Raw genomic sequence first — 27,621 nt, forward strand, 5'->3', positions numbered from 1 at the left:
TGACACGTGATACTGCTTCCCTAAAACAAGGGTTTCCCACGTCATCAGGAAAAAGACTCTCTCTCTCTCACCTTTTTTTTTTTTTTTTTTTTTTAAACCACAGCCTTCCCCTCAGTGGGTTTCATATCTGGGACTCTTAACCAGGGCAAATCCTAGCAAACCTCTCCGGGAGGCTGTGTTGGTGCCAGGACCCCTCACCCTGATAAATTCACACTGGGGCCTGCGAGAAACAGAACGTCCCCCCGCAAATAAGAGGCGAGGCTTCCTGTTAAGACAATTTGCTTAGCCTGCGTTCTTTCGGCCAGGGTTTGGGAGAGCCGGTCAGAGACTCAAACCGTTTACCAAAGGACACCATCCAAGAACACCTGGGGAGCTTATGGAGCAAACGCTGTATTTAATAAGTTATAAGATACAATTTACAGTTGGCATTTGGTTCCAGTTTTGCTTCCACATCCCGGTTTACGAAGCCTGTGGTCCTTTCACATCAGGCTTCGGGCCACTCCAGTTCCTAACAGGTGGGCTTTGCCAACACTCACCCTCAGCTGCTACTCCTCGGGGAGGGTCACCCACCTCACCCTGTCCCATCCATGGACACACTCGAGATGACAGTGGCCACCTCCTCAGGACGAAACAGCAAAGCTGAAAGGGCTGCCGGCCCAGACCACACTACACATCTGGGCCCTGCAGTCAGGCACTCCCCGAGTGCTTTCACTTTATTCCAAAGCAGGTCTACAAGAAGGCACGCAAAACGCCTTATACCCCCATTTTCGGAATTTTGCACCTGCTTATTATTGCTTTCCAAAGAGCCTCGGGTGACATGTGGTCAGGGCCAAATACGCTTTCATTATTTCTGCAAATGGTAAAGGACCACCAATGAGCTGCTGTCCTTTCCTCCCCTGTCATTCCCTGACTTTCAGGCCAAAGGTTGGCAGGAGTTTCCTTCTATAATTATCTTCCAGAGAAAGTTCACGCTGGGGCTGCCTGGGGGTGAGTGTGGAGTGTTATGTCACGTGACAGGCCTCTGCTAACACTTGGACCCACCTGCGGCGTCTCCGGACATGCTGGCAAGACTCATCAAACGGACAAATGGCTGGAGCATGTGTTAAGAACAAGGGCTATAGTGTTGGTTAAAAAAAAAGGGGGATCTTTGGCAAGTGGTGGGGCTGCTTGCCACTGCAGAATTTCCTCAGACCCAGTGACTGAAACGGACTTTGGAAACAAAAGCAAAGACATGGCTGTCAAGATGGTCACACGCAATGACTCTGCAGGGAAATAAGTAGCAGGATGCGGGGAGAGGCACCAAGAAGCCATTTTGGCCAGTCTGTCACCACGGACACTCTGCCCTTTGAGAGATGGGGGCAGGATGGCAGTCGTGTTAAAACTGGTGTCACCCAATGGCCTTTTCCTACGTGACAGGGTCATCGTCTTTTCTAAACGACAACGTAAACTAGGCACCCCCATCTTCCCTGCCCTTCCTCCCAGTCTTGTTTTGCAAACTGACTAGCCAATTTCATTTCTTAAAAATATCAGCCTTGTCTGTGCTTGTTCTGTCTGCAGGGGGTGATCTGTGCCAAAAGAGGTCCAATTTGCTGAGCCTATTGAACAAATTTGCATCTCCTGAGTCCCCAACATGTCCCTAAAGAGTCAAGTTTAGGACTTCTCTCTGAATGTACTTAAAAACAAACATGGCAATGTTTTTGGGATGGGGTTTCAGACCCACAAACGGGCTGGAGGACTTTGTATAAAACGAGTTACACACAAGCAACAAAAGCAACCACCAGAACGCCTCCCAGGACTTGATGAGAACTGTTTTAAGGCACCGTGACATGGAAGGGGCTGCCAGGGATGTGCTCCTCTCCCCACTTCACGGCCAGAACGTAATCCCCCTTCTCCTTGACGATGTATGTCACGCTGTATTGTTGGCTGCCCACATGCTTCATGGAGACTTCTTCACAGGGGGTGGTGGGCCCGTGGACCCCAATCAGCAGCATGTTGGAACCTGGGGGGCAGAGGAAGGTGGTTACTCCATGAAGATGCATCTCAGAAGGCAGATGAAGAGGGGGGGACATGGGAGCCAAAGGAAAGATACCAGTTACTGCCTGTTAAGCTTCTCTGATGACACTGGGGACCTTTGAGAGGTGGGAGGGTGCAGCAATTACAAGCAGGACTCTTATGGGTTCAAATCTCTGCCCTGCCACTTCCTAGGTGGGTGACCTTCGATATGGAACTTCACCTCTCTCTGCCTTAGCTTCCCCATCTGTAAACAGGGGATGACACTAGCACCTACCTCATGGGCTTCTTGTGAGGTTTAGAGGAGTTATTGTATGTGAAGCCCTTAGCACATAGCAAAGGCTATGTAAGTGTTGGCTACTCTGATCTCATTTATTCTCATGAGAACCTTCAGGGAGGTCCTATGACTATTCCCATTTTATTTTATTTTTTAATTAATTAATTAATTTTTTTAAAAGGCACAGGGTTTAAGGGGAGGGCAGGGGTGGGGCAGTGGAGGCATTGGGCATCCTATCTATCTATCTATCTATCTATCTATCTATCTATTTATTTATTTATTTATGGCTGTGTTGGGTCTTCGTTTCTGTGCGAGGGCTTTCTCCAGCTGTGGCAAGTGGGGGCCACTCTTCATCGCGGTGCGCGGGCCTCTCACTATCGTGGCCTCTCTCGTTGCGGAGCACAGGCTCCAGACGCGCAGGCTCAGTAATTGTGGCTCACGGGCCTAGTCGCTCTGTGGTATGTGGGATCTTCCCAGACCAGGGCTCGAACCTGTGTCCCTTGCATTGGCAGGCAGATTCTCAACCACTGCGCCACCAGGGAAGCCCTGACTATTCCCATTTTAGAGCAGAGGAAACTGAGTTTTAGAAAGAGATTTAGTAACTTTCCCATGGTCACATGGCTAATAAGCTTTGGAAATTAAGGAAGGAAGGAAGAAAGGGAGGGAGGGAGAGAGGAAGGGAGAAATAAGTAAGTGGTGAAGCCAGGTTTCCAGCCCAGATGTGCTAGATGCCAGAACCCAGGCAACTAACATTGACATCCAAATAAATACCCAAGTTCAAATTGCAATTACAGCAATTAGTGACAGAGAAGAGGCCAGGTTACTGATACAATGCAATGAGGATAATGTGACCTTTCCTATGTACCTTGAGGTCATTTGAAAAAAAATCAAGAGGCAAATCATTTAAAAATATTAAGTGCAGAACAGGGCAATGAACATGGTTACTTGCAAATGTCTGGGTTACATGGGTGGGTGGGCACTGCAGACCAGAGCAGGAAAGACCAAAGTACACAGAACAGAGGGTGTCACCCCATGCCCTCCATTCCCCGAGCAGGGCCAGGCTGCCTACCGGCTTTGCTGCAGTCCACCAGGAAGGAGCTCTTCTGGCCCACAAATGCCTTCGAGAGCCCCGCCCCCTTGGAGGTCACCTTGCTGGCATCCGAGGATGCCTTGGGGATGGCGCTATAGCAGGTCTCCGTGGAGGACCTGGTCACTGACTCCACCAGGATGGATGAGGTCTCATTGGCTGAGCCAGGGCTGACCAGACGCTGGCCTAAGACATGGAAGGGAAAGAAGCAGGCATGACTGGCCAGACAAGGCAAGTACCTCACGCAGAAGCCCCAGCTCCCCAGCACCCGGATCCAAAAGCCACCACACCCCTACCTCACAGCCCCCAACACCTGGATCTAAATGCCACAACTTTTCCATCTCACCCCCCATAATGTCTTCTATGGGGTTCTGGGGTCCTGCCCCATACAACTAAGATCTGGCTTTCTGGGTATATGGGAGAGTCTGGCCTTGGCTGACTTGACCTGGAAGTCCTTCCAGGTCATAAGCATGTGCCTCCAGGAGTATAACCACGTGCCACCCTATGGAATGGATATCTTTCCATTTATATAAAATACTCTATGTATAAGCAGTGTAAACATGTGGGGGGACATTGACAAAATACAAAATGATTCTCTCTGCATATTTTTTTTTTTTTGGGTGGTGCGGCGGAGCTTGTGGGATCCTAGGTCCTTGACCAGGGACTGATATTGCGCCCTCGGCTGTGAAAGCGCTGAGTCCTAACCACTGGACTGCCAAGGAGTTCCCCTCTCAGCATATTAGAAGATGATTTTTCTATCTGAATTTTTAATTTACTTAATTTTAATTAACTTTTCTGCAATGAACCTATGCTACTTATATGACAGTGAACCAAGCAGAAAGAGACACGTGGAAGGAATTCACCACAATATTTATGGTGGTTACCTTGGGTGGTGGGCTGTAAAGTGGTTTTTACTGTTTGGTACTTTTTCCAGTGTTCTGAAGGAGGCACATTTTTATAAATTTAATAAAAACTTTTGATTATTTTAAAAGTGAAGGTTAGAAATGAGGGGATTTTTCAGGCCCTGACCTAAACAAATACGTAAGATCTCAAATATGTAAACATTCCTTCTTTTCCATTTGAGACAGAAAACCACCTAATGTGCTTTCTCAACTTCTACACCCCTACTCTGCCTGCTTATTTTGCAAGTTTTCGAACATGCAGTCACTCTGACATGTCCTACCATTTCTTTACATTCAAGATTCAAAGCAGATTCAACATATCTAAAATCATCCAGTTTCTACTATCGAATAGCTCTGCTGATAATCTGACAAGATCACCTCCACAGGGGGAAGAATAACTTTAAAGGTGTTTGTGGTTGTTACCTGTCACCTTGGCCTTGAACGGGCTGCCCACGATGTGGTTGGGCCCGCCATATTTGACGCCAATTAGGTAGCTTCCAGGAGCCATGGGGGTGTACATGACTTTGTACCCTTCGGGGGTTTCCTGGCAATCCATTTTAACCTTGGAAGGGCCTTCAATGGTGACGGACAATGTCCCTGGCCCTGCTCGGGTGGTGTTGATGAAAAATTCAGACTGGATACCTGGGAGAAAGGAAGCAGGAATAAAGATCACGTGGAAGGCTTGGAGGGATGGGGAGGGTGTGTTCTGGGGAGCGTTCTGGGGGCCCTGAAGCAGTGGCGGGGCACACAGATGTTCCCTCTCAGAGGAGTCACCTTGGTGGCACGGGAACCCACCAGTACTAGCTCTGAGCTGCTGGCACAGAGAACCTCAGGCCCTGGGGGATGGTAACCCCTTTCCAAGGCCCAGGCAGGAGTGTGGCCAACATTCTGTCCACAAGCACGCACCGCCTTGTTTTCTCCTCTGGGCACGAGCCGTGGCTGAGGGCGAGAAGCCTGAGTCGTCACTGAGAGCCTGAAATGCTGCTTCCACCCCCAAGGGCCAGCTCTGCCCCCAAGGGTGGGGGAAGCATGGGCCCCTCTGACCTTTCCTTTCTCCTCTGGTTGGACTTGGAGAAGCCCAGGCAGCCCAGCGCTGCCTCCTTCCTCCTCAGGCTCCTTGCCCCAGGCACCACGCTGAAGACCGGGGTAGCCGCTAGGATCTGCCAGCCCTGCCACTTTGCCTTGAATACCAGAAACAAGAACAGGACCAGAACGGCGGCTCCTGCTAATACCACTGGCACCACTCTGGCTCCAGGTCCTGTGCCCATCATTTTACATGCCCAGTGATTCATCTTTAACAAACAACACTGAGGCTCAGGGAGGTTCAACCACATGCCAATCAGAGCTACAGGAGAAAGGGGCAGAGCTGGTACTGAAGCAAGACTGAGGGGGTTCAGAGCCCAGGCCCGTCTCCTGGCCTCTGGATGGGCAGCGGGGCTGCCTCAGATGCCCTAAACTGCAGCTCCAGGACATCCTACTTCTTGCCTGCCTGGTCCATGAGGAACTCCTGCACAGACATCCTCCCTCGTGATAGAAGGAAAGCTGGGCCAAAAGACAGTGCCAACCAATGACCACTGTGGCGTTCCTGCCTGAGCCCAAGGCCCTGAAAAAGGCCCCACTCCCCCAGGCCCCTTTCCAGTTCACAAGGGGAAGAGGAGGTCAGTCACCAGCTGCACACCTGCTACAGTGCCCTCTACGGGGCATCCCCGGCATAGCATTCTGCGGAGCTGGGCTTCTTCTAGAGCCCTGGACGCCGCCCCAGCTGGGAACTATTTTGGTTTAATTATAGCTCCGAGGCCGGAGAAAGAATTACTGTTCTGGTTATCAATAAGACAAAGGAGCTGCTATCATGCAACCCAGAATGCAACCCAGCTGTTTCTGGAAAAGCTCCCGAGGCTCCCGTCCCAGCACCACCCCCTCACCCTGCCTCCACAACTGTCTCAACCTCGTCTCTATACTGTGCAGCCCAGGAGCCCTTCACTCAGCCGAAGCAAGGCCGCGTGGGGGGAAAGGGAGGGGGTATTCAAACAAGGGACAGCACTTCCAGGAAGCAGCTGCAAGTGACAGCAAGGAAAGATATTTTAAAGTGAAGATGAAAAGACCTGGCTGCAGTGGAAAGGACAGGATTGCTCCATTCCTAAGAAACATCAGTGCATCCTGATTGTGAGGGTCCAGAAAGGAAGGTGAGGTGGGAAAAGAGAAATAAGGAATTACAGGGCAAGAGCAACCTATCAGGTGGGCTCCTTTATTATTCCCATTTTACAGGAACAAAGTGGAGGCTCAGTGAGGTCAAATAACTCACCCTAAGACACAGCTGGGGAATGGCTGAACTGGGGTTTAAACATAAGGTCTGTCTAACCTGGAGCTAATGCACTCGCCTGAGAGCAGATGGGAGAAAGAAAATCCACATGCAGGAGTCCCTCTCATCACCACCTCCAGCCAGAATCAGGACCCCAGACATCTCTGGGCATGGCAGTGTTCCCCTGTACCCCCGTGTATATACAGATGAGTTCCTGTGAGTTTAATGCATGTTTAACGCAGCCCTACTCCATCTTCAAGGTGGGTGAGGGGTAACGGGAGGGAAGGAGGCTCTCCCCTTACATCTCGTGCACACTGGGGGTCCTGGAGCATTTCATCAGGAAAATGGCTCTTCCAGCCAGAGAGTCTGGAACTCCCTGGTCTAACTCCTGACCTTCTCAGTCCCTCTGCAGCAGACAGTCCCACCCCAAATTGTCCACATTCTCCTGCTCTAAAACCTGCAGAATTGACCATTTAAAGCTTGAGCCAAGAGATACAGCCAGCCCACCCATAAAAACACAGGGAAGCTAGCTTTGTTCCGAAGGTCAGGATGCAGGCCCTCCAGCAGCCGGGCAGAGACACCTTTTCATTCCACACACACTGCAGCTGTGTAATCCTGGGATAGATATTTGGGAAAAGGCCTGGGAGCGGGAGGGCTAGAAAAACAAGACGCCTTCCCCTTGACAAGAGCAATATTTACACAGGATTTGGAACAGGCGTGTTCTGTACCTCTCCCTCCTGGCTGCAAGTCTCCCTGCAAGACCAGCTCCTTCCCTCAGCAGCATCCAGTGCTGGCAAAGCACAGCCTGAAACCTGAGCTCCTGAAAAGGCTTGCAAACAGCCAACAGGAAGCATGAGAGGCCCTGGGCACAGCAGGTGTGACCCAGCAGGGGGATGGGTGGCTGCTGGCAGCACAGGAGACCTCAGTGGCTGCTGCGGGGTCTGGACCAGGGCCTGCTGGGGCTCCAAGTGCCAGGAGGATCCCACCTGGGCTTCAAGGGTGGATGGCTTGTCAGGGGTCAAATGCCTGCACTACTGCCTGGGAACCTTCCACGGCAGCTGGGAAGATAGGTGTCCTTGTGTAGGACACCCCACAAAGCAGGCCAGGGGTGTAGCCACTGCCTTGGGGCGAGCCAGCCATTTAGGGAGGCAGCAAAACTCAGGGGTTAAGTGAGCAGGCCTTGAGGTTGTGAACCTGGACTGGTTCTGGCTCTGCCCCCTCCAAGCTAAGTAAGCTTGGGGAGTGACTCAACCTTTCTGAGTTCTCACTTTGCTCATCTGTAAAATGGACATTGCCTAGGGTGAAACAATACAGTGCCTTTTACAAAGGGCAAGCTGCCGGCCCAGAGTTCAGTGTGGAGCCAGACAGGATGGGCCTGGGGAGATGAGAAGTACTCATGCAGACCCTGTGAGAGGTTTTGCTGAGGCCACTGCTTTGGCCAGAGTCGCAGGGTGGCACACCAGCCGGGCAGTCACTCCTGCACCCGGGCAGGGCCCCTCGTCCCCTTAGGACACTCACTCCACAGGGCTGGATGGCAGGAAACCACGGCCACTCACCCCCTTGCCTGTGGGTCTGCTCTGTCCCAGTCACCATGTGGGGTAGGGGGGAGACTAACAGCAAAATGTGCACACACAAGGAACTCAAGAATCCTTCCTAAGAGGCCCCAAAGTAACACTCAGATGCAAACCGCATCCCAGTGAGTCCACGCTTGCAATGAAGCGTAAGTGGACAAGCTCCCCACCCTGGCACCTTCCATGATAGTGACACACTGGACACCCCTGATGCCCACCTCTACATTCACGGTATGGACACTAACTACAGCCATTACAAGGCAGGTAGATCTATCTGTAGGTTTTGATATGGAAAGTTCCTTAAGGTGTCAAGTGACAAAAGTAAGTTGTACTGAAATACAAATAGCACTAAGACTATTTCTATAAAATAAAACTCCATATCTACCTTTTGAACAAACCGACTAGCTAAGCAACCAAGTGACCAAGAATGAAGACCAACAAAGAGACAATTGGAAGGTCCTCCCCTGATCTGTTAAGCCGTGTTTCCTCCTGGACCCAGAGGGAGGGAGGGAGGGAAGAGAAGCAAGATGGAACTTTACATACTTCCTCACTGCCAGTATTTTTCACAATCAAACGTGTTCCATCTGTGGCAAAGACTAAAAAAAGAATTTGACTGTTTTAGTCTTTTCTCCTCCCCCGTTAGGATTAGAATAAAAAGGAGCCAGGCTGTGACAGGTCTTACTGCCGACTGAACGTGTTTCTAGGGGGCCAGGGTCCACTAAAGGAGCCGGTGGGTAGGGGACCTCCCCAGAGGCCCGTTACATGCATCATGAACTCTGTGCAGGCAAAGGAACCCTCAAAACAAAGGATGCTGTGTTGTATTCCCTATCAGTGTCCCGGTCCTAAAAGAATCTGGCAAAGGAAGACAGCTGCAGTACAACAAACAGTAATGAGCTGTGAGAACGCAGCCACCAAGCCCTCACTCTGGATTTACCGCAGGTCAAGTGAGAGCCTCCCAAGGGTGCATTACTGAAGTTTCCCTGGGGAGAGAGGATGGCAGGCTTCCCGGGGGCTTGCAGAGTTCCATCTGCTCTTCCCGGGGGACAACTCCGTTAAAGACAAGAGGCAGAGGCAGTGTGTTACCTGTGGTGCCCCCCTCGAGCCCTGAGCCATAGGCGGACACCAGGGCAGGGTTCCCCGCTTGTCCGGGTTCCCCGACTCGTACTTTGAAGGGACTTCCAACCACGTGGCTCCCGTTGAACTTGACGTCGATCGTGTGGACACCATTCTCGTGGGGGATGAAGCGAACAGCATACTTATCTGGGAGAGTGAGCAAAGGCACAGGGTAAAAGTGGGCCCATGGACCCGACCAAGGTGGGTGGGGACAAAGGACAGGAGCCCAACCTGAGAGGGCCGATCTTACATCACTAATAAGAAATGGCCCTACTGCAAGCCTGGCACCCAATATGTTGGTGATCAAAACCAGATGGGCCTGTTTGTCTGTACCTAGACAGCCCTTTGGGAAGTGCATCCAAATCTCAAATTCTGTGTTTAATCCTCTGTGGCTTTGGCCTCAGAAAAACACTTCCTTTATGAAAAGCTCACTTCTGGCGCAGTTTCTCTGCTTGGCCAGGGGAAAAAATGGTTACAACTGAGACTAATGTTCCTTAATTAAGCTCTAAGCTAGCAACTGCCCCACAGGGCAATGGCCAGGTTTCTCACTGTGTGTTTGGCTCACAGCATGTGGTCAGATGACCTATAAACTGAAATGGGCACCTAGAATATCCTTCCACCATGCACCACTTGGCCACCCCTTCCTCCTTGAAGTGCTCCCAGCTGGGACGCAGAGTCTGTTCTCCTCCAGTCAGTCTCTCAGCCTCTCCCTGGCTCCTTGTACCCTCCATCCCCTTCAGAACTTTTGTTGCTCAAAGCTCCACCCAAATCCTCTTCTCTTCTCCTCTGGACTCTCTCCATATGGAGCTGCCACCCATATCCTTTGACACTGCATGTCCCCCATCAGTCCCCAGCTGGTACCCACCCTTCCTCTCTGAAAGCCAATGTGCTACAGGGAAAACTGATCCCACCCCCAGGTCCACGTATGGTCCTTGATTGGGTCAAATTAATGCGGGATAGCAGGGGGAGAAATCCCTCTTTTCCCAAGCCTAAGTCAATTAGCACATGGCATTTAGTCACTCAGGAACAGGTATGTGTGTTCAGTGAGATAGGAGGGGAGGTTTGCTGGAGACTTCTGCAAAAGAAGCATCTAAGACTTCTGGAGAAAGAATCTTGAGGAGAAAATGTCTCTCTTGATTGGTGTCATGTGCTGCTGTAGCCACCTTACCACCAAGAGGAAGGCCACTTTCAGAATGAGGTCCACAAATCAGAAGAAAGAGCAGAGATGTTTGGGGCCTTGGAGAATATAGCTGAATGGCTGAATTAAATTGTTGCTGAAACCCACCTTAGATCTTGAACTTTCCACTTACGTGAATTAACAGACCCCCTTGTAATGGACCATGTGTGTAATGGACCCCCTTTATTATGTGAATTGGCTTGAGATGGGTGTTCTGTAATTTGTCACCAACGGCATCCTAACTGTGTCAGGCTGGTGGTCTCAGACACTGCTAGGGCTTCAAATACTGCCTGCGGCTGAGGACACCGTATCTCACTTGGTGGCTAAATCCCAATGCAGTAGAGATCTATTAAATGTTCCCACTTGGATATCTCAGGGACACTTAAAAACCTCTCAAGGGCTTCCCTGGTGGCGCAGTGGTTGAGAGTCCGCCTGCCGATGCAGGGGACACGGGTTCGTGCCCCAGTCCAGGAAGATCCCACATGCCACGGAGCGGCTGGGCCCGTGAGCCATGGCCGCTGAGCCTGCACATCCGGAGCCTGTGCTCCGCAACGGGAAAGGCTCTCGTACCGCAAAAAAAAAAAACTCTCAAAAAATAAAGTATTAAACTCTGTAAGGCAGTGCCCAGCCCTTGCTCACCCATGGCTGCTGTCCTGAGCTTTGTAACTGCATCATCTTTCTACCTCATCACCAAGCTACATGTAACCTTTCTGAATTCACTTTCATTCCCTATGGCCAATTGGTCACCAAATGTTACAGTTCTCTGACCTCAAGTCCTTCCTCTGCATTTCTAACACTGCTGATTAATGCTGTTTTCTCAAACGGACCACTCTGCGAGCGTCGGCTCACCACCTTGCCTTTCAGATGTGCCAACACGTTCTCTATAATATGGTCAGACTTAAACCATTATCTGACCAGATATGGGTTTAAAGCCCACACATTTGTTCCTTCTGAGGCTCCCCACTGCCCTTTCTTTTTCCGCCCAGTGGGAGGAAGATGTCTAAATGCCAACCCAGGTCCCAGGTGTCTACCCTCACTGCATGCAGAGCAGGGTACATGGCAAATGCCCAATAAGGGCAGTGGTCACAGGGCTCTTCCTCATGTATCAGGGCCCATATTCAATGTTACCTCCTCAGAGAAGTCCTTCTGACCTTGTCAAAGCAGAAACCCTTTTCCTCTCCTGCTCTGACCATCTTTACCATTTGGTTCTCAATTCTGCTGTGCTGTTGGTGATCAGCTGGGGTTCTCACCCGTGTACTGCACCTTTCTGGCTCACACTCTTTAGGTCCTCACTAGACTCTGTGCTCCTCTCTGAAGGCAGGAATCATGACTTCCTAAGTCTCTGACAAGTCTTCCTGTCAAGTCTCTGACACTTAATAAACGTTCACTAGAAAAATGGTCTCGTTCAAGTTGATTGACATCACAGAATTCCATACACCAAGGCAGCGAGCAAGAAAATCTCACGCTATTAAGTCCTACTGGGGACCCAGATTCTCTCTTTCCATTTTTTTAGCCGCACGGCTAGCAGGATGTTAGTTCCCCAACCAGGGATTGAACCCGGGCACTCAGCAGTGAAAGTGCAGAGTCCCTGGACGGCCAGGGAATTCCCCAGATTCTCTTTTCTTAATTTACAGCAATCAACCTTTCCCTCAGAGTAAAGAGAGGTCAAAGTGTACTTATTCATTTCATAAGGTAAACAATAAAGATCTGTGATATTTTATTAAAATACGAGAGAACATCACAATGAATGTCATGTGAAAGAAATCTGAAAAACAACTGAAAATAAAGAAGTATTTGTTTTTTTTTTTTAAAAAAAGCCTGCCCCTGGCAAATGTTTATACCCTAATTTATAAACAGTGTCTGGCAACAGCAAAGGGAATCCGAAGGCCTTGCAGAGGCTGATGACCCCTCCGTCAGGGTACATGTTTGCAGAAACATTCCTGGTGCGGGCACTGGTGCTTACCTGGCTCCAGCTCAGACACGTGGCATTCCTCCACGGCTCCAGAGGGGCTGTGCACCTTTGCATCAATCTTGCCTTTTGCCCCATTCAACCTTATAGCAAAGGAGGCTGGCTGGTTAACTTTTAATCCTGATTCCTGAGAATTTAATACATGAGATGCGTTACAGCCCTCGGTGTTCTTGCTCAACAGCACACACCGACCCAACCCAGGATTCCAGGGGGGGACAGTTCTCATGCAAATAGGCCTGGAATATGTTTTTCTATATAACACCTGCCAACAAAAGAGCAGGTGAGTAATTCCACGTTTCTAGCATTAAATATAAGAAAGCAGAGACACACATCTGCATGGTCTTGTATCTAAACCATCTTGATTCAGAGATGGTTCCTAGGTTTGGAGACTTAAGACATCCTGGCCAGCAGGATTACAGTTTCAGCATCCCAAACAAGAGCTGTAAAGGCCAGAAAACCCAGTATCTTCCAGACTGCCCCCTCCCTCAAAGAACAAAGAAAGAAAGAAAGAAAAAAAAGACTTCCTCTCCCCACCGCCTTTTTAGGAGGAGGCTGGCAGCTGATAAAACCCTGCACTCACTAACATGAACAAAGGCTTTGTATCTCAAGGGTGGAGATGGAGAGAACTTTTAATAAACTTGTAAAGGGCCACACATGATTTTTCTTTCATGCAGTACTGAACAGTGGTTAAAAGCCAGCAGAACCTGGATTTACTGCCATTTCCTACCTACATAACTAAACTGTTGAACCTGTTTTGAGTCTCAGTTTCCTCCTCTGTAAAAATAGGCATAATAACCAAATCTATCTCAGAGAGCTGCTGTGAGGATTAAACGAAGTTATGCATTCAAGGCACTCAGCACAGGGCCTGGTCCATACATAGGAAAGTTTTAAAATGTCAGCTTCTATTAACATGCATTTAGAAGTTGTCAGTCCCCCCCAAAAAGCCATGGGAAAAGTGTAGCTTTTGCTCTTGAGTAGATCAATTTCACTCTCCCTGCTTTGCCTTGGAAATTACATCCTCTGCTGGGAGAAGGGGATTAGAAGTTCAGATGCTTAAGATATTTTAAGATTGGCCAATCCTGAATAGCAAAATTTTATAAGCCAGCAGTTTTGAGGTAAACATGGTTGGACAGCTACTCAGATGATAATTCTAAAGCAGCAGGCTCACACTAAATGTGCAACCGAGGGTCTTGTTGAAATGCAGATTCTGATTCAGTGGGTCTGAGACGGAGCCTGGGACTCCATGTTTCTAAGAAGTTCCCAGGGGATGCTGAGGCTGCTGGTCTAAGGATCACATCTTAGCAGCAAGGCGCTATAAGCAGTGCTGCCTCGTTCAGTAGTCACTAGCGACGTGTGGTTATATACAGTTAAATTTAAATCAATTAAAATTAAAAACTCAGTTCCGGACTTCCCTGGTGGTCCAGTGGTTAAGAATCCGTCTGCCAATGCAGGGGACATGGGTTCGAGCCCTGGTCCGGGAAGATCCCACATGCTACGGAGCAACTAAGCCCGTGTGCCACAACTACTGAAGCCCATGTGCCACAATTAACTGAAGCCCAAGCGCCTAGAGCCCGTGTTCTGCAACAAGAGAAGCCACCGCAATGAGAAGCCCGTGCACCACAATGAAGAGTAGCCCCCCACTCACGGCAACTAGTGCAGCAACGAAGACACAACACAGCCATAAATTTAAAAAAAAAAACAAAAAACCTCAGTCCCTCAGTTACACTAGCCACATTTCAAGTGCTCAAGAGCCACATGTGGCTCATGGCTACCATACTGCACATTGGAGATGTGGGACATTCCCACTGTTGCAGAACATTCTACTAGACTGAGCTGCCCTAGAGGTTACAGATGACGGAGGACTGAACACAAAATTAAGGCGTCTCTGATCACCAGACCACCCCCATGCCACACCCTCCCCTTCAGAATGCCAGCCGACTCCAATTTTCTAAAAAGTCTCAAAAGCAAGACAAAACAATACATGCCTCTCTTTCCTAACCAGCAACAGATGTTGCCGTGCAGCCTGCCAGTAAATCTCCAGTAAATAATTTACATATCACTTGGCATTAAGTGACATGGGGAGAACAGGGGACAAAGTTGACACACTGGTCCCTCCTGCTGTAGCAGCTGGTTACAAAAGCCTGATGGACATACCAGCCTGATGCATATTTGTTTAAATATTTTATGACCAAACTGTTATAAGAGGACTCTATGGAAGTTTCTTGGAGCCGATTTCTCCACATCAGCTCCTTTTGGATAGAAGTGTTTACGTTACCTGAATTCACTTGCCACTAAATCCTCAAGAGGGAGATAAACGCCTCACAAGATCCAAAAGAAATCTTCCAGATGCGTGAAGGCAGCTCTTTGCCCTCAACAAATGCCAGCTTTATCTCCCTCCGTAGGTTTTAGTTAAGTTGGCCACAGAAGGAACTTCTGTTAAGAAGCCTTTAAAAGAAACACAAGAAAAACATCTGCACCACAGTGACCAGTCAGTATCCTTGGTACTCTCCAGATGAGGCCGCTTCAATCTGTAGACCGTGACCCTGGTCTGGGTTCTGTTTGGGTTCCCTAATGTTTGAGACAACCAGCAGTACCAGTCCCCCTCAGGGGAAAGTTAGACTCCCAAATGTAAACCAAGTACATGGAACCAATCTGAGATATGAGGTTGAGTTTTCATCAATCCAATATTTTCAAGAACTGGGGGGCAGCTGAAGGCTATTTAGAAACCCCTCTACCCAGAAATCACATTCTGGGATTTTGGTGTTATTCCACAGCCAAACTGCTACACCTGATTCAGTGTCCTAAGACCAAAGGGCATCCCCAATAGTTCTTAGTTTGGCTGAAGGCTCTAATGCAACCCTGAATTAAGTGCCCTGTTTAAGCCAGGGTGAAAAGTTGCATTTCCTGCCATTCTAAGAGGTTGGCCTATGTAACCACCTGCCACAATGCCAGGGTTGGGATTAAGGTGGCTGCTGTAAAGAGCATGGTTCTGGAACCACCGAGCCCTCACTCTGCCTCATTCTAGCTGGTGCCCATAGCTGGATCCTCTCTGCATCTCAGTTTTTCTATCTTTAAATGGCGGGGGGGGGGTGGGTGTCAAGAAAAGCTACTCACCAGACTGTTGCAAGGATTTAGGGAAGTAACACTGATACAGTTCTTAACACAGTGCCTTGCACGCTTACTATAAATAAATCAGCATCATAAAATAAATCACAGTTGACTTCCTTGAGGAAAAGGAAGCCAATAATAGCAAGCTGAACATCACTGTACTGTTAGTTTTCTGTTTGTTTTGTTTTGAAAGCCCTCCTTATCCCTTAACCAATTACTAACAGGCCTTCTTTGTTTCTCTGGAGTGAATATTTAGAAAACAAACTCGTCTGCAAATGTTGAGGAGTTTTGCTGACTGTGGCTGCTTTCTGCTTGCCCCAACGGTCTGCTGTCCTAAATGTGACTCTGCCGCAGGAAAGCTCCCCTACGCCTGGCAGCATCCGTGGTCAAAATGTGCTGGGGCCCCTGGCACAGTCGGAGATTGAAGGGGCCTTGGGAGTCCAGGGCCTCACTGGCTGGGCTGTGGCCAAGGAGATGGATGTTTCCTTGTGTCTCACCTGAAGGCTCAGAACAGTGAGGCGGCGGGCATCGTCAGAGGGCGCGATCACTGGCACCAGGTAGGGACTTTCTGGGATGTGCTCATCATTGAACTTGATAGACACCTCGTAGTTACCTGTGGGGACAGGAAAAGACCCATCATGTCAGAGATTCTGGGAAGGTGGTTCCAGAGTGGCCTCTTGTTTCTCTAGCTAGGGCCAAAGTGCCTTCCGAGAGACCCTGGTCCACTCCATGGCTGTGGCTGATTGGGTCAGAGGGGGTCACCTGGCTCACACCAGGCCAAAGCGATTTTCTTAGTTGGAAGGGGTAGGGATTTTTTGGGTTTTTTTGAATCTTATATATTCTGTTTAATAATTTCAAAGAGCATTGAAGCACTGAAGTTTTTGTTCTGTGTTTTGCCAATGTATATGTGAATCCCCACACCAATCAGGCATCAACATCTGGTGTGTATTCCCAATTTCTCTCCAAAGGAGAGGCTTATGACTGAGCATTTTATTAAAAATTATATACTTAAGAATAAGAAGGGCTTCATGTAACTAGGATCCCATTACTGATCCTGAACTATGAAGTGTAAGACATAAACTTTGAGAACAGGGGTAGAAGCAGAGTGATAACTAGGAAAGAAAATCTAGTCAAGGAAGAAGGGCAGGGATTCTTAACCTGGGCCCCCAGGGTCCCTGCACAAAGGGTCTGTGTACAGTACTCAGGAGATCCATCAAACTCGAATGGGAAAAACGTACATCTTTATTTTTACTAACCTCTAACTGAAATTTAGCATTTCCTTCCTTTAGAAAAGTTGACAAGAAACCACAGCACATTAAGACTTGTGATTTTGTCAACAAAAACAATCACTTTCCAGCTTTATATATATCTTGACATACCATTTACACTCACTGCCACTTAGAAATTTAGTTAATAGACCATCACCAAATCGTATGACTTCACATATTAATGAAAACATGTATATGTTGCTATGTTGCAAATTTGTTCCTTTAAAAAGATTTTGATAACAATATTTTATTAAAATTGATTTCTTTTATAATCTGAAGTATTTTATTTCATGTGTTTAAAAATATTTCCTGAGATGGTCCCCATGGGCCTCACCAGATGCCAAAAGGGTTCATGGCACACAAAAGGTTAAGAACCCCTGATCAAGGGAGCTCAGATGCTGAGGCCACTCTTCTGGGGCAGCCCCACCAGCCACTGGCCACGGGTGGGCAGAGAGAGGCTGCTCAGTGGGAAGAATGAAACAGTTGAACAAGAGAATAAAGCAGTGAGGCCAAGAGACAAGGAGAACAAGAATTCCTACCCCTTTGAGGCGTGGCTGGATATCCTGCAACTGGATTTCTAGGACGCATTCCCATGGGCCCATACAGATAAATTCCTCTTCTACTGGAGCTAGCCTGATGAGTTTCTGTTCCTTACAACCCAAGCATCCCCAAACAAGGAAAATGTCCTCCACTGGCCCCCGAGTACCTACCAGGCTCTTGGGCAATATAAGACACACCACATGATCCATTTTTATGGTCATCAAACGTTATCTCGGCCTTACTGGGGCCCTCAACAGCAATGGAGAGGCCCCCAGCGCCTGCCTCCCGGGTCCAGATGCTGAATTCAGCTGAGACAAAGAAACAACTGGTCAGTGACTGAGCCCGGTATAGGCCCCTCTTCTGGCTCAAACATGGGGTGCTGGGTTCTGTTTGTTGCCAGCCCTCTCCTCTTTCTCTAACCCCAAGCAGAACCCAAGCAAGGGCACTGCTGATGTTTGCTAAGCACCCTCCATGACTACACTAAGTTCATGGGTGATCAGACATCTTTGGAATACATGCAAACCAAGTCAGAACAAGATGAGAATGTTCAGTTTCATCCCCACAGACTTTCCCACTTAGCAACCACCACTGCAAGGGACCTTCACAATCAGTTTTATAGAATTCTAGCATGTTCCAAAGAACATTAGCCTGCAAGATGCTCTGGAAACATTTTTTTTTGTTCGTTTTGTTTTTTGGTTTTTTTTGCGGTACGCGGGCCTCTCACTGTTGTGGCCTCTCCTGTTGTGGAGCACAGGCTCCGGACGCGCAGGCTCAGCAGCCATGGCTCACGGGCCCAGCTGCTCCGCAGCATGTGGGATCTTCCCGGACCGGGGCACGAACCCGTGTCCCCTGCATTGACAGGCAGACTCTCAACCAGTGCACCACGATGGAAGCCCTGGAAACGGTTTTATGACCCTGATCCTCTCTTAGAGACTCACGACACACACCCATAAATTACAGGCTCCGAGAAGTCCCTCAGTAAGACACTTGTTTAGCTTTGGGTAAGCAATTACCAAATGTCTTTAGCCACGGAAGCCTTGTTTTAAAGAATGCCCCTTCACACCATCCATCAGTAACACACAAAGTCTTCCTTTCAGAACAGGGTGAAGAGTGCAGGATGCTCACTCCGCCAGGCTGAACTCAATCTTCTCAAGTAAAAAGCCTGCCCAGAACACTCACCTGGGACTCCTGCTTCTCCTCGCTCCAGGCCAGGGCCTCCTGCCCGGACCTTCTGGGCGCCCCCCTCACCCAGAGGCCCCACAGTGAACTGGAAGGGGCTGCCGGTGACGTGCTGGCCACGGTACTTGACGCTGACGGTGTGAACCCCCATCTCCTGGGGCACAAACCGGACACAGTGCGAGTTCTTTCCCACAGGCACAATCTCTGCCTCGGTCACGTGGCCTGAGGGGCTGGTGACATGGGCCGACATGTCACTGCTGTCGATTTCTGAAAGGGGGCAGGGAGAAAAAGAGGAGGGTCAGGGCGAGGGCTGGAGGAGGAACAGGACATGCAGGGCAAGCAGCAGAAGGCAAAGCGAGTGTAGGCCAGGGGTGCGGGGTGCTCAGGCTTCCTCCCATCCAGGCTGGATGCCTGCCCTCCTGTCTCCCTCAAATCCCTGGGTGGTCATGGCCAGCATGGAGAGTGCAGGGCCCTTCCAGCCACCCAGTGCAGAGGATATTCTGGGGGCACTGACACGTCTTGCCTCGCCGAGCACTGTGACAGCCTTCCTGGCTGGAGCTGAGTTAATTCCACACAGCAGTTTCAAACCAGAGCTTGAGCTGATAGTTACGGCATGTAAATAACAACAACAATGATGGCTCAGATGTTTCTAAGCAAATGTGACGTGGGGCCATCAGTCATGCGTACAGGGGCTCTTTTCCATAGGTAAGGACAGAAAACACAGGAGCCCTCATCCCTCATTGTCAAGAAGCCTTGGCATTTCTTTTAGGCAACAAGACAAAATGCATTTAGAGGAAAAGGTGAACCCAGGTTGGTCCCAGTGGCAAAGGGGAAACCATGCGTGAGCAAAGCTTTGAGCAAACCAAAAATAAGAGGCCACACTTCCAGAAATGTGACGCCTCAGGTCCCCAACACCAGGAAGCAGACGCGTCTGCTCCACCCAAGGTGCTCTGCCATGCCAGCGACCGAGCCTGCACTGACGAGGTGGAGACAGGCGCGCCGCATGCTGGGTGACCAAGTAACGCCATCACCTACAGCAGCACGAAACCGCACCCTCCAGCCCTAGAGGATCTGGGCAGCAGCTCATGACTCTGAGCCCTGAGGACAGAGAAAGGAAGGAGGTTGAGGGGAGGGTCACCCCACATGGCCTGGGTCCGGAGGGTATCTGGAGGCTGGAGGGCCATCCTCCCTTCTAACTGACAAGAGAGGGTGTTTTAGGTAATGATGGGAAAAGTTAGTCTCAGCCAGAGTCATCTAGTACCACTGAAAAGAGTAAGAAGGAGTCAAGAGCTAGACAAGACTTGAGGGAAAGGGTGACTGACCACATCACACAGAGATAAGAGACAAATAGGCAAAGGGAACAGGAGAGAGAATTCCCCAAATAAGAAATGTGAAGCAAACGAAAACACAGTCCACTCGTCTAGTGACCAGAGAAATGCAACTGAAAACTAGATACCGTATCTTTCCATCAGATTGATCAAAGTGAGAACCAAAGACAGTGGCCAGTGCTGGTGGGGAAACAGAGAAACAGGCATCAACTCGTTTTCTGGAGGACAGGCTGCCAAGGCATAGCAGCACCTGAAGCGTACTGGCCCAGCAATCCCACTCCCGGGCATCCATCCGAAGTGATGACAGATGTCACAGAGCACTGATTAAGGGGGTCAAGGGATGGAAATGAGCATACATGAAATGAGAAAACCCAAGGAGGACACGCACCTAGACGTGAATTGGAAGCTTATGCAGTCATGAAAAGGATGATGGGGAAGTATACTTTGGTGTGGAAAGATGCCCACAATACAGTGAGTGAGAAGTGCACCAGAGGGACCTGAGAACGAGCCCATGTGTCTAGGGGGCTGGAGGCATCCAGGCTCCAGCTCTGGGCCTGAAACGTGAACCACAATCTCCCTGGACGGTGGGATATGAGGTTAGACTTACTTCCCCTGTTTTTGAGCACCTGAACTTTTTATGATCACTACCAACATGGTGCGTTTTAAGTGATTCTTAGTCTGGACACTACAGTAATGAGGTTTTTACCAATGGTGTGTCTAGAAAGGAAGAACCCATCAGGTAATGCTGAGAAGGCAGAGCAAGAGATATACCACAAGTCAGGAAAGACGGGAGATGCAGTGTGGACCTTCCTCTGGAAGCTAGAAGCTCATCACAACATGAGCTTCATCTGAAGACAGTTTAGATTTTCTGTCTTCATAGAACCTGCAACTCCACAGCACATGCCAGAGGAGCCTCAAGCCTTCACTTACACAGTCACTTCTTAATAGATAGTCACTTCTTTTTAATAGAAAGAACCTGGGCCACATTTCAGACAGACGATGGCTGTGTTGGGCAAAGGGCTAGATGTGGTCCACCCACCCAGCCTTGCTTCGCAGGCCTCACTCCAATTTTAGGAATGAAAGATATGAACGGGAATTAGAAGGATGTCACTGGGCTGACACCTCCTTCCAGATATAAGCATCAGCAGGGCCAGTTCTCTCACTATTAGTCTAGTCGACAGACAGTAAATGAAAGTCTAAAAGCTTATCTATTTTTCCCTCATGTGGTACGATAAAGCTATTTTCATCTGGAAGAAGGAAAAGTAAATAGATTTACTTTTCTTGGATGGGCCTCTGTGAAAATAAGTATTAAAAATATTAATGAATAAATTAAAAAAAAATTAAATTCAAAAACAGTCCCCCACAGCAGACTCGGACGGTACATTCTGGGCCAAGCCCAGACTTGGTTTCCAGTGGTGCCCACTGCCCTGACCCACGAGCCCCTCATGCTCACCTGGGATCTTCAGGTTCAGGTCACAGATGCTCCCAACAGTGGCCACAGATGGGGCTCGACTGGTACGGGTAATGCTCTCCTTGACTCTTCCTTCCCCACTGATCTTCACGGTAAAGGGGCTCCCTGCAAAAACCGAGCAGGCCCTTGAGAGCAGCCCAGAGGCCACGCATGGCATTTACAGAAAACCCAAGCACGGGACAGGGAGAGCAGATGGGGCCACACGTACCAGGCACGTGCTCGTCAGCGAATTTGGTGGAGACGATGTAAACCCCAGGCACGGTGGGGAAGTAGGAGACCTTGCAAGTACCGTCCTCCAGGTCCTCTGTCTGGATGTCCACTTTGCTGGGGCCTTCCACTGCCAAGGAGATGCCGCCATAACCTGCAACACAGTAGCCCGTGGCTGCTATGACAGCAGCTCATCAGGAAGGGGGAGGCTGATGAATGCAGAAAGGACCTCCACCCCTGGAAATGCTCCAGACAGCAGAAGGACAGTAACGGCGGCCCCTGTTGGACAGCGCTGGGCAGAGGAGTCAGTTAAACGCTCTGAGAAATTCTGGAGTGAAATACCCTGGCTGAAGGTGGCCTTGACCACACTCTCTTCTCAAGGGTATCCACTAATATCTCACTGACCACCTGTCTTGCAGAACCCGCTGTGGGGGGACACTTTGCCCACCTGCTTCCAGGAATGGCAAGTGCTGTCTGGGGTTTATTACCAGCTGCAGGCCCGAGAATCTGACATTTTTAACTGCTCCTAGCTGCCTCGGATGCCCAGCCAGGGAACCATTAAGACAGCAGATCTAAAGCTTTAATAACCTGAGGAATCAACAGAGAACATAAGCCCATCAGGACCACAAATTCTCCAGCTCCTTGCCTTGGGAAGGTGACTTTATCCAGAAGTCACCAATGCAAGCCCATCACTCAAAAAGGCAGAAGATGAAGACTCTGGGATATGGAGTAGCTTGGAGTGGCCCACCCTAATTTGGACCATCTCAAAGAGGAAACAGGAAGAAACTCCTCATTTCCATGAAAGCACTGCTCAGCTGAACATGACTTTGACCAGCTGGCCCAACAGTCTTAGTTTGAGATGAGTCAAGGAGACCCTGGGGAGCTGAGACAATGGTGGGAATACTGATGATGAAACAGATCTGCGAGTTGTTGTGGCTCTGGGTTCAAATGCCAGAAGCAGATGGGGCTGCTAACCCTGCGAGCCTCAATTTTTTCATCTAGAAAACAAAGATAATACCTACTTTGCCACTGCTCTTGGGGCTTAAATGATAATCATGTAAAAGGGTCTATAGCTTGAAGGATGCTTACAAAGAAAAGAAAGTTGGCAGGATAAAAAGATGGAGTAATGCGAGCAATAAGAAGCCAGTTCCAAAGCTCTGGGCCTTTTCCCCTGGGACCACCGCCCACAGACCTGCATCCCTCGTGTCCACGATGAAGTCAGACATCTCGAAAGTCCGGCCTTCTGACAGGCCACGGCCGTAGACTTTGGCTCTGCGGGCATCCCCGATCTCGGACTGGACCACCATGATGGACACGGGGCTGTTGGCCACGTGGTTGCCGTTCTTCTTAATGCTGACCAGGTGTTCACCCACCTCCCGGGGGATGAAGGAGATGCCTGGACCAGAGCACAGATTGGGGGTTATGAGGTGGGAGGGAGGGGTGAAGGGGAGGAAGCAGGAGGGAGACACACTGGCAAGAACACAAACAGGACTTCCTTCCTGACTTTCTGGCAACCCAGGGTGTCCAAGAGGGTTGTCAGCATCGGAAGGCAGAAATGCTTGGACTCTGACCACGCATGTGACCCAGCAGGTTTATCACATCACACTCCAAGGTGCTACCAATTTCCCAGGCAAGGACTGGGATCCCGGGCAAGGAGGGAACCCCACCTCCCACTCAAGACGTCCTGGCTCCTGCCGGGAGGGCAGTCCGGGCTCACCGATGTGATTGTTGGGCAGCCTCTTTAGGAGACAGGGCTCGTCGCGGCCGGACGGGGCCTTGATGCTGGCCGTCAGGGTGCTGAGGTCAGTCTCACTGATGTCGAGCAGGAAGTCGGCGGCAGAGCCCAGCTTCACCTGAGAGCACCGTCTGCTATCGTCTGGGAAACACCAGCCCCAACACAGCTCCATTACACGTGGTCACCCTGGCTCTCCAGAGCTCTCACGCCACATGCCATTTATAGATGAACAGGCAAGAATTAATTACGCAAACTTAAGTGACAAAAACATGCCCCAGACAATGAGCAGACCTAACCAACAAAGAATGACTGCTATTTATGCCTGGTTACAGGGAAGACCTGAGTCCACACAGACCACATTTATAACCCACTGAGAGCATGATCTGAACACAGAGAACAGGGGTCAGAAGCAGGGCTTTGAGTCAGATAATCTCCACCTGAATCCCAGAATACCCACATGAACTTGGCTAAGCCACTCTCCAATCCTGTTTTCCCATCTGTAAAAGGGAGACAAAAATCTATCTAGAAGTGATGCCGATGAGCATCTCTGAGCTCATTTACTCATGCAGTAAGTATTATTTGAATGCCTCTATCTGAGGGCCTCCTTATTTGGACCCTGGAGTCAGACTGGCACAAATAAGTGCCCTCCAAATGATGAGCTTGCTTTTCCCGGGATTACCAGCTGAAGGAGGAATTTAGCCTATCCAATGTTGGCCTTGCACCCCTAGTTTGTTCCCAAGGAGACGCTGTGAAACCCAAATCTCAGACATGCCTAGCCTGCTGCCCCGGGTCTGATGGGAGGGGGGCTTATTGGGGTAGGGAGCCTCCAGCAAGTTGGGCAACTCTACCTGTGATCTTGGCTGTGAAGGGGCTGCCAGGGATGTGTTTGTCATTGTACTTGACCAGAATGCTGTAGTCGCCTGGCAGGGTGGGCAGGTAGGTCACTGTGCATGTCCCATCTTTGTTGTCAATGCAGCTGATTTCCGCCTTTGAGGGTCCCTCAATAGCCAAGTCCAGGCCACCTGTGAATGAGAGGAGGGAAGGAGAGCCATCAGGGAGAGTGTTTCTGTGTTTCAAAAGGGATCACCACTCATCCGGGACAGCCCTGATGCCAGGAACGTCAGACTGACGCAAGCCACGGACAAAGGGCGTAGGTCAGAATAAAGCTATTTACATGGTGAAAGTGTCACTGGGAAGACACTCCACCATCTGAATTCTTCCTGCAAGTGACCCTGAAGTTCAATTCTTCCATATGTGTGGGATGAGGAAGGGATGGAACCCCATGTGCCAATCACACATATGGGAGAGAGCATCACACACAGACTATCACTGCTGCTTGGGGGCTAGATGCCATCATGAAAATCCCATTAGAATCGCAAATTTAGAAATTCCTATGATGACAATGCACATGGGCAGAGAGCTAGAATAAGCCACTAAATGATTCATGTGGCCCTGTGGATACATGTACAGGTGCAAAAAGAACAAAACCAAAAATGTTATCTATCAAAACACATGTAACTTTCAGGCAAGTCACATAAAACATTTCATAGTATGAATGTGATTTTAATCAGAACACGAAGGACTTTAAAATTTCTGTTTTGGGGTGTCCCTGGTGGCGCAGTGGTTGAGAGTCCGCCTGCCGATGCAGGGGACACGGGTTCGTGCCCCAGTCCGGGAAGATCCCACATGCCGCAGAGCGGCTGGGCCCGTGAGCCATGGCCGCTGGGCCTGTGCGTCCGGAGCCTGTGCTCCGCAACGGGAGAGGCCACAACAGGGAGAGGCCCGCGTACCGCAAAAAACAAAAAGAAAAAAAAAATTCTGTTTTGGGTAGAAGACGGAGGAGCTCTACATAAGAGATTTATGAGAGAAAAGACAAGACAGAGACTACCATTCAAGAGCCTTATTTTTAAAGGCTTCCCTGGAATTGCATCCCCTTAACTCTCCAAATGACAGCTAAGAACCACAGAACCACAGTACCTTCTCCTGCGTCCTCGGTGACAATGGTGAAGGTGGCGGTTTTGTTGGCCACTCCATACACCAGGCCCGGGCCATATGCAGAAACACTCCCGCTGTTGGGGTAGTTCACGTAGAACTGGAGCGGGCTCTCTGGGTTTGCAAAGAACACACACAAAGTTGGGATTCATGGTGGGGAGGGGGTTTCACCTAACAGCAGCAGGTGTGGCATCTCCTGGGCAGACCAGAAGGCAAGAGGAGACTCTGTGGGGCTCCCCATCCTAGGACACCCAAGGGGGTCTACTCACTATCGACCCTTCAGTGATCACATGAGAAAAACAGTCCCCAGGGTGCTCCAGACTAGAGGGGGTCCGAGGCAGGGGAATCTGGCTCAAATGGACAAGTAAGGAGGGAACAGCTACACCGGGGCCAGGTGGCGGGGGGGAGCGGTGGAGAAGAGAAATGACCCACTATAGATGGAATGTGACTGGAAAGGTCCTTTGGGAAGGCCGTTTGCCCATGACTTTCAAAGTCTGTGAACCCAGCCCGAGGAATCTATCCCACTGTGGTCCTCTCCACACAGGCCCACTCCCAGCCCTAGGAAAGTAGTTCCACTTCCACAGAATTCAGATGCGAATTAGGAAAAGAACCCAGGGTCCAACAACAGGGGGTTGGTTAAATAAACATTAGTCTACTTGCAGGTCACTAAAAATAATGAGGGAGATCTATGTATACTAACTTGAGAGATTATCCATAATGTGTTGCATTAAAGAGAAGAAGGCAAATTGCTATATAAATGTCAATATCCCATTATATTAATACCCTATATAATATTAACACCTATTATAATACCTATATAATAATATATACCCATTATAATATATTCCTATGTAATATTAATACCATTATCCCAGTCCAAAATAGAACCAAATTGCATGCATATTTGTAGGTACAGAGAGAGACATTTGAAAAGATACACACACCAGCATTGGAAGTAGAAGGAAAATCGTAGAAAGACATTTTTACTTTTTCTGTATCTGCATCTTTAGAACATTTAAATAGAAGCAGATAAATACAGTTTTGCTTTAAACACATAGTATCCATACACATACACATAAACTAAAGCAAATATCAAACTGAGAGAAATATTTGCCACTCCTATCACAAAGGGCTAATCTCTCCAATATTTAGACTGCTCTCAGAAACTGATATGACAAAGGCCAATAATCCAAGAGAAAAACTGAGCCAAGGATACAAACGTCCAGTTCAGAGAAAAAGAAATACAAATAGCATTGATACTTAGCCATATAGAAAGTTGCTCAATTTCATTCACAGGAGAAATACAAACAAAGCAATACTGTTTTTTAACTATCAGTCTGGCAAAGATCCAAAAATTTGATAGCCTATTCCACTGGCAAATTGGTGGAAAAGCAGGTGCTCTCCTACATGGCGGGTGGGTATGTGAACGGGAAGAGATTGGGTGAAGGGCGCTTTGGTGAGACCTGTCAGAATCGCAGGGCTGTTGCCTGTGCCCTGCAATTCCTGCCCTGGGAACCAAATATCTCAGATACACCCTGGCAGGTGTGAGATGCTGGGTGTGCAAGGCTATTATTCACTGCAGCATGACTAGTAATCACAAAAGGTGGGGAAGAACCCAATTGTCCTCCAGTGGGAGAAATGGTTCACGTGTAACGTTCACCCAAACGGCTGAACACCATGAACACTCTCTACTATTCAGATGCGCAAAGTTCTCCAAGATATACTATTAGATGAAAAGGGCAAGGTCAGAATAATGTGTAGCGTAGACTACTGTTTATGTAACAAAGGGAGAGGGATTAAACATCTGTATTCTCATCTGTTGTAGAGTCTTAAAAATATTCTGAAATCTAGCATAAAACATCAATAACAGTCAGGTTCAAGGAGAGGGCAGATGGGGGATATGGGTGGGAAGGAAACCTTTCTCCACATCATTTTTAAACTATGTAGATAGGTTATGTACTCAAAAAAAAGAACAAGAGTAACACTGTACTGGTTGATGGACATGAAACTTGAGTTGGCTTTCCTTGTCAAGGGCTGTGTGACAATAAGGCAGCTTGTCCGCTTCTCACAACCTCTTCTCCTGTCCCACGCTGCTCTGGGCTCTGCAGGCCCGGCTGGAAAGTCCCTTGATGTGCCTCACATTTTTCTCCCAGCTCACCCTTTGGCCATGCTTGGCATAGTGACAAAGACAAACAATTGCGGACCAAAGGGCCTGCACTGTGACCCAGGACACTTAGCTGTGTCATCCCTGCTGGAAACTAGCTGGATCTGCTGGGGTCACAGCCTGTTCGGTTTTGCAGGGACGCCCACACTGCATTCCCAAATCTGCCACTGAAAACCACACAGCAGGTGACTGAACGACTGACTACAACCTCCCAGATGTTCACA

At 49.1% G+C, this 27,621-nt stretch overlaps 1 protein-coding gene across 4 annotated transcripts in view; it reads right to left on the reverse strand.

Annotated features, from left to right (window-relative positions):
* Positions 1 to 374: 374 nt before the first annotated feature.
* Positions 375 to 27,621, reverse strand: part of FLNB (filamin B) — a 139,076-nt gene continuing 111,829 nt past the window's right edge. For 3 of the 4 annotated variants that reach the window (XM_082637939.1, XM_082637938.1, XM_082637941.1), the window contains 14 exons: positions 25,219 to 25,347; positions 24,090 to 24,263; positions 23,224 to 23,382; positions 22,699 to 22,902; positions 21,508 to 21,660; positions 21,282 to 21,404; positions 18,501 to 18,767; positions 17,492 to 17,629; positions 16,011 to 16,126; positions 12,400 to 12,532; positions 9,230 to 9,406; positions 4,700 to 4,918; positions 3,357 to 3,560; positions 375 to 1,999 (listed from right to left, as the gene is read on the reverse strand). In XM_082637939.1, the coding sequence (XP_082494065.1) occupies positions 1,812 to 1,999; positions 3,357 to 3,560; positions 4,700 to 4,918; positions 9,230 to 9,406; positions 12,400 to 12,532; positions 16,011 to 16,126; positions 17,492 to 17,629; positions 18,501 to 18,767; positions 21,282 to 21,404; positions 21,508 to 21,660; positions 22,699 to 22,902; positions 23,224 to 23,382; positions 24,090 to 24,263; positions 25,219 to 25,347 (2,384 nt within the window). In that variant the 3' untranslated portion in view covers positions 375 to 1,811. Of the gene's footprint in view, positions 2,000 to 3,356; positions 3,561 to 4,699; positions 4,919 to 9,229; positions 9,407 to 12,399; positions 12,533 to 16,010; positions 16,127 to 17,491; positions 17,630 to 18,500; positions 18,768 to 19,535; positions 19,599 to 21,281; positions 21,405 to 21,507; positions 21,661 to 22,698; positions 22,903 to 23,223; positions 23,383 to 24,089; positions 24,264 to 25,218; positions 25,348 to 27,621 lie in introns of those variants that run through there. The other variant, XM_082637940.1, reaches the window with a different exon arrangement.

The sequence above is a fragment of the Mesoplodon mirus genome, assembly GCF_964341445.2.
Source record: "Mesoplodon mirus genome assembly, chromosome: 12".
Classification (NCBI taxonomy): Eukaryota; Metazoa; Chordata; class Mammalia; order Artiodactyla; family Ziphiidae; genus Mesoplodon; species Mesoplodon mirus.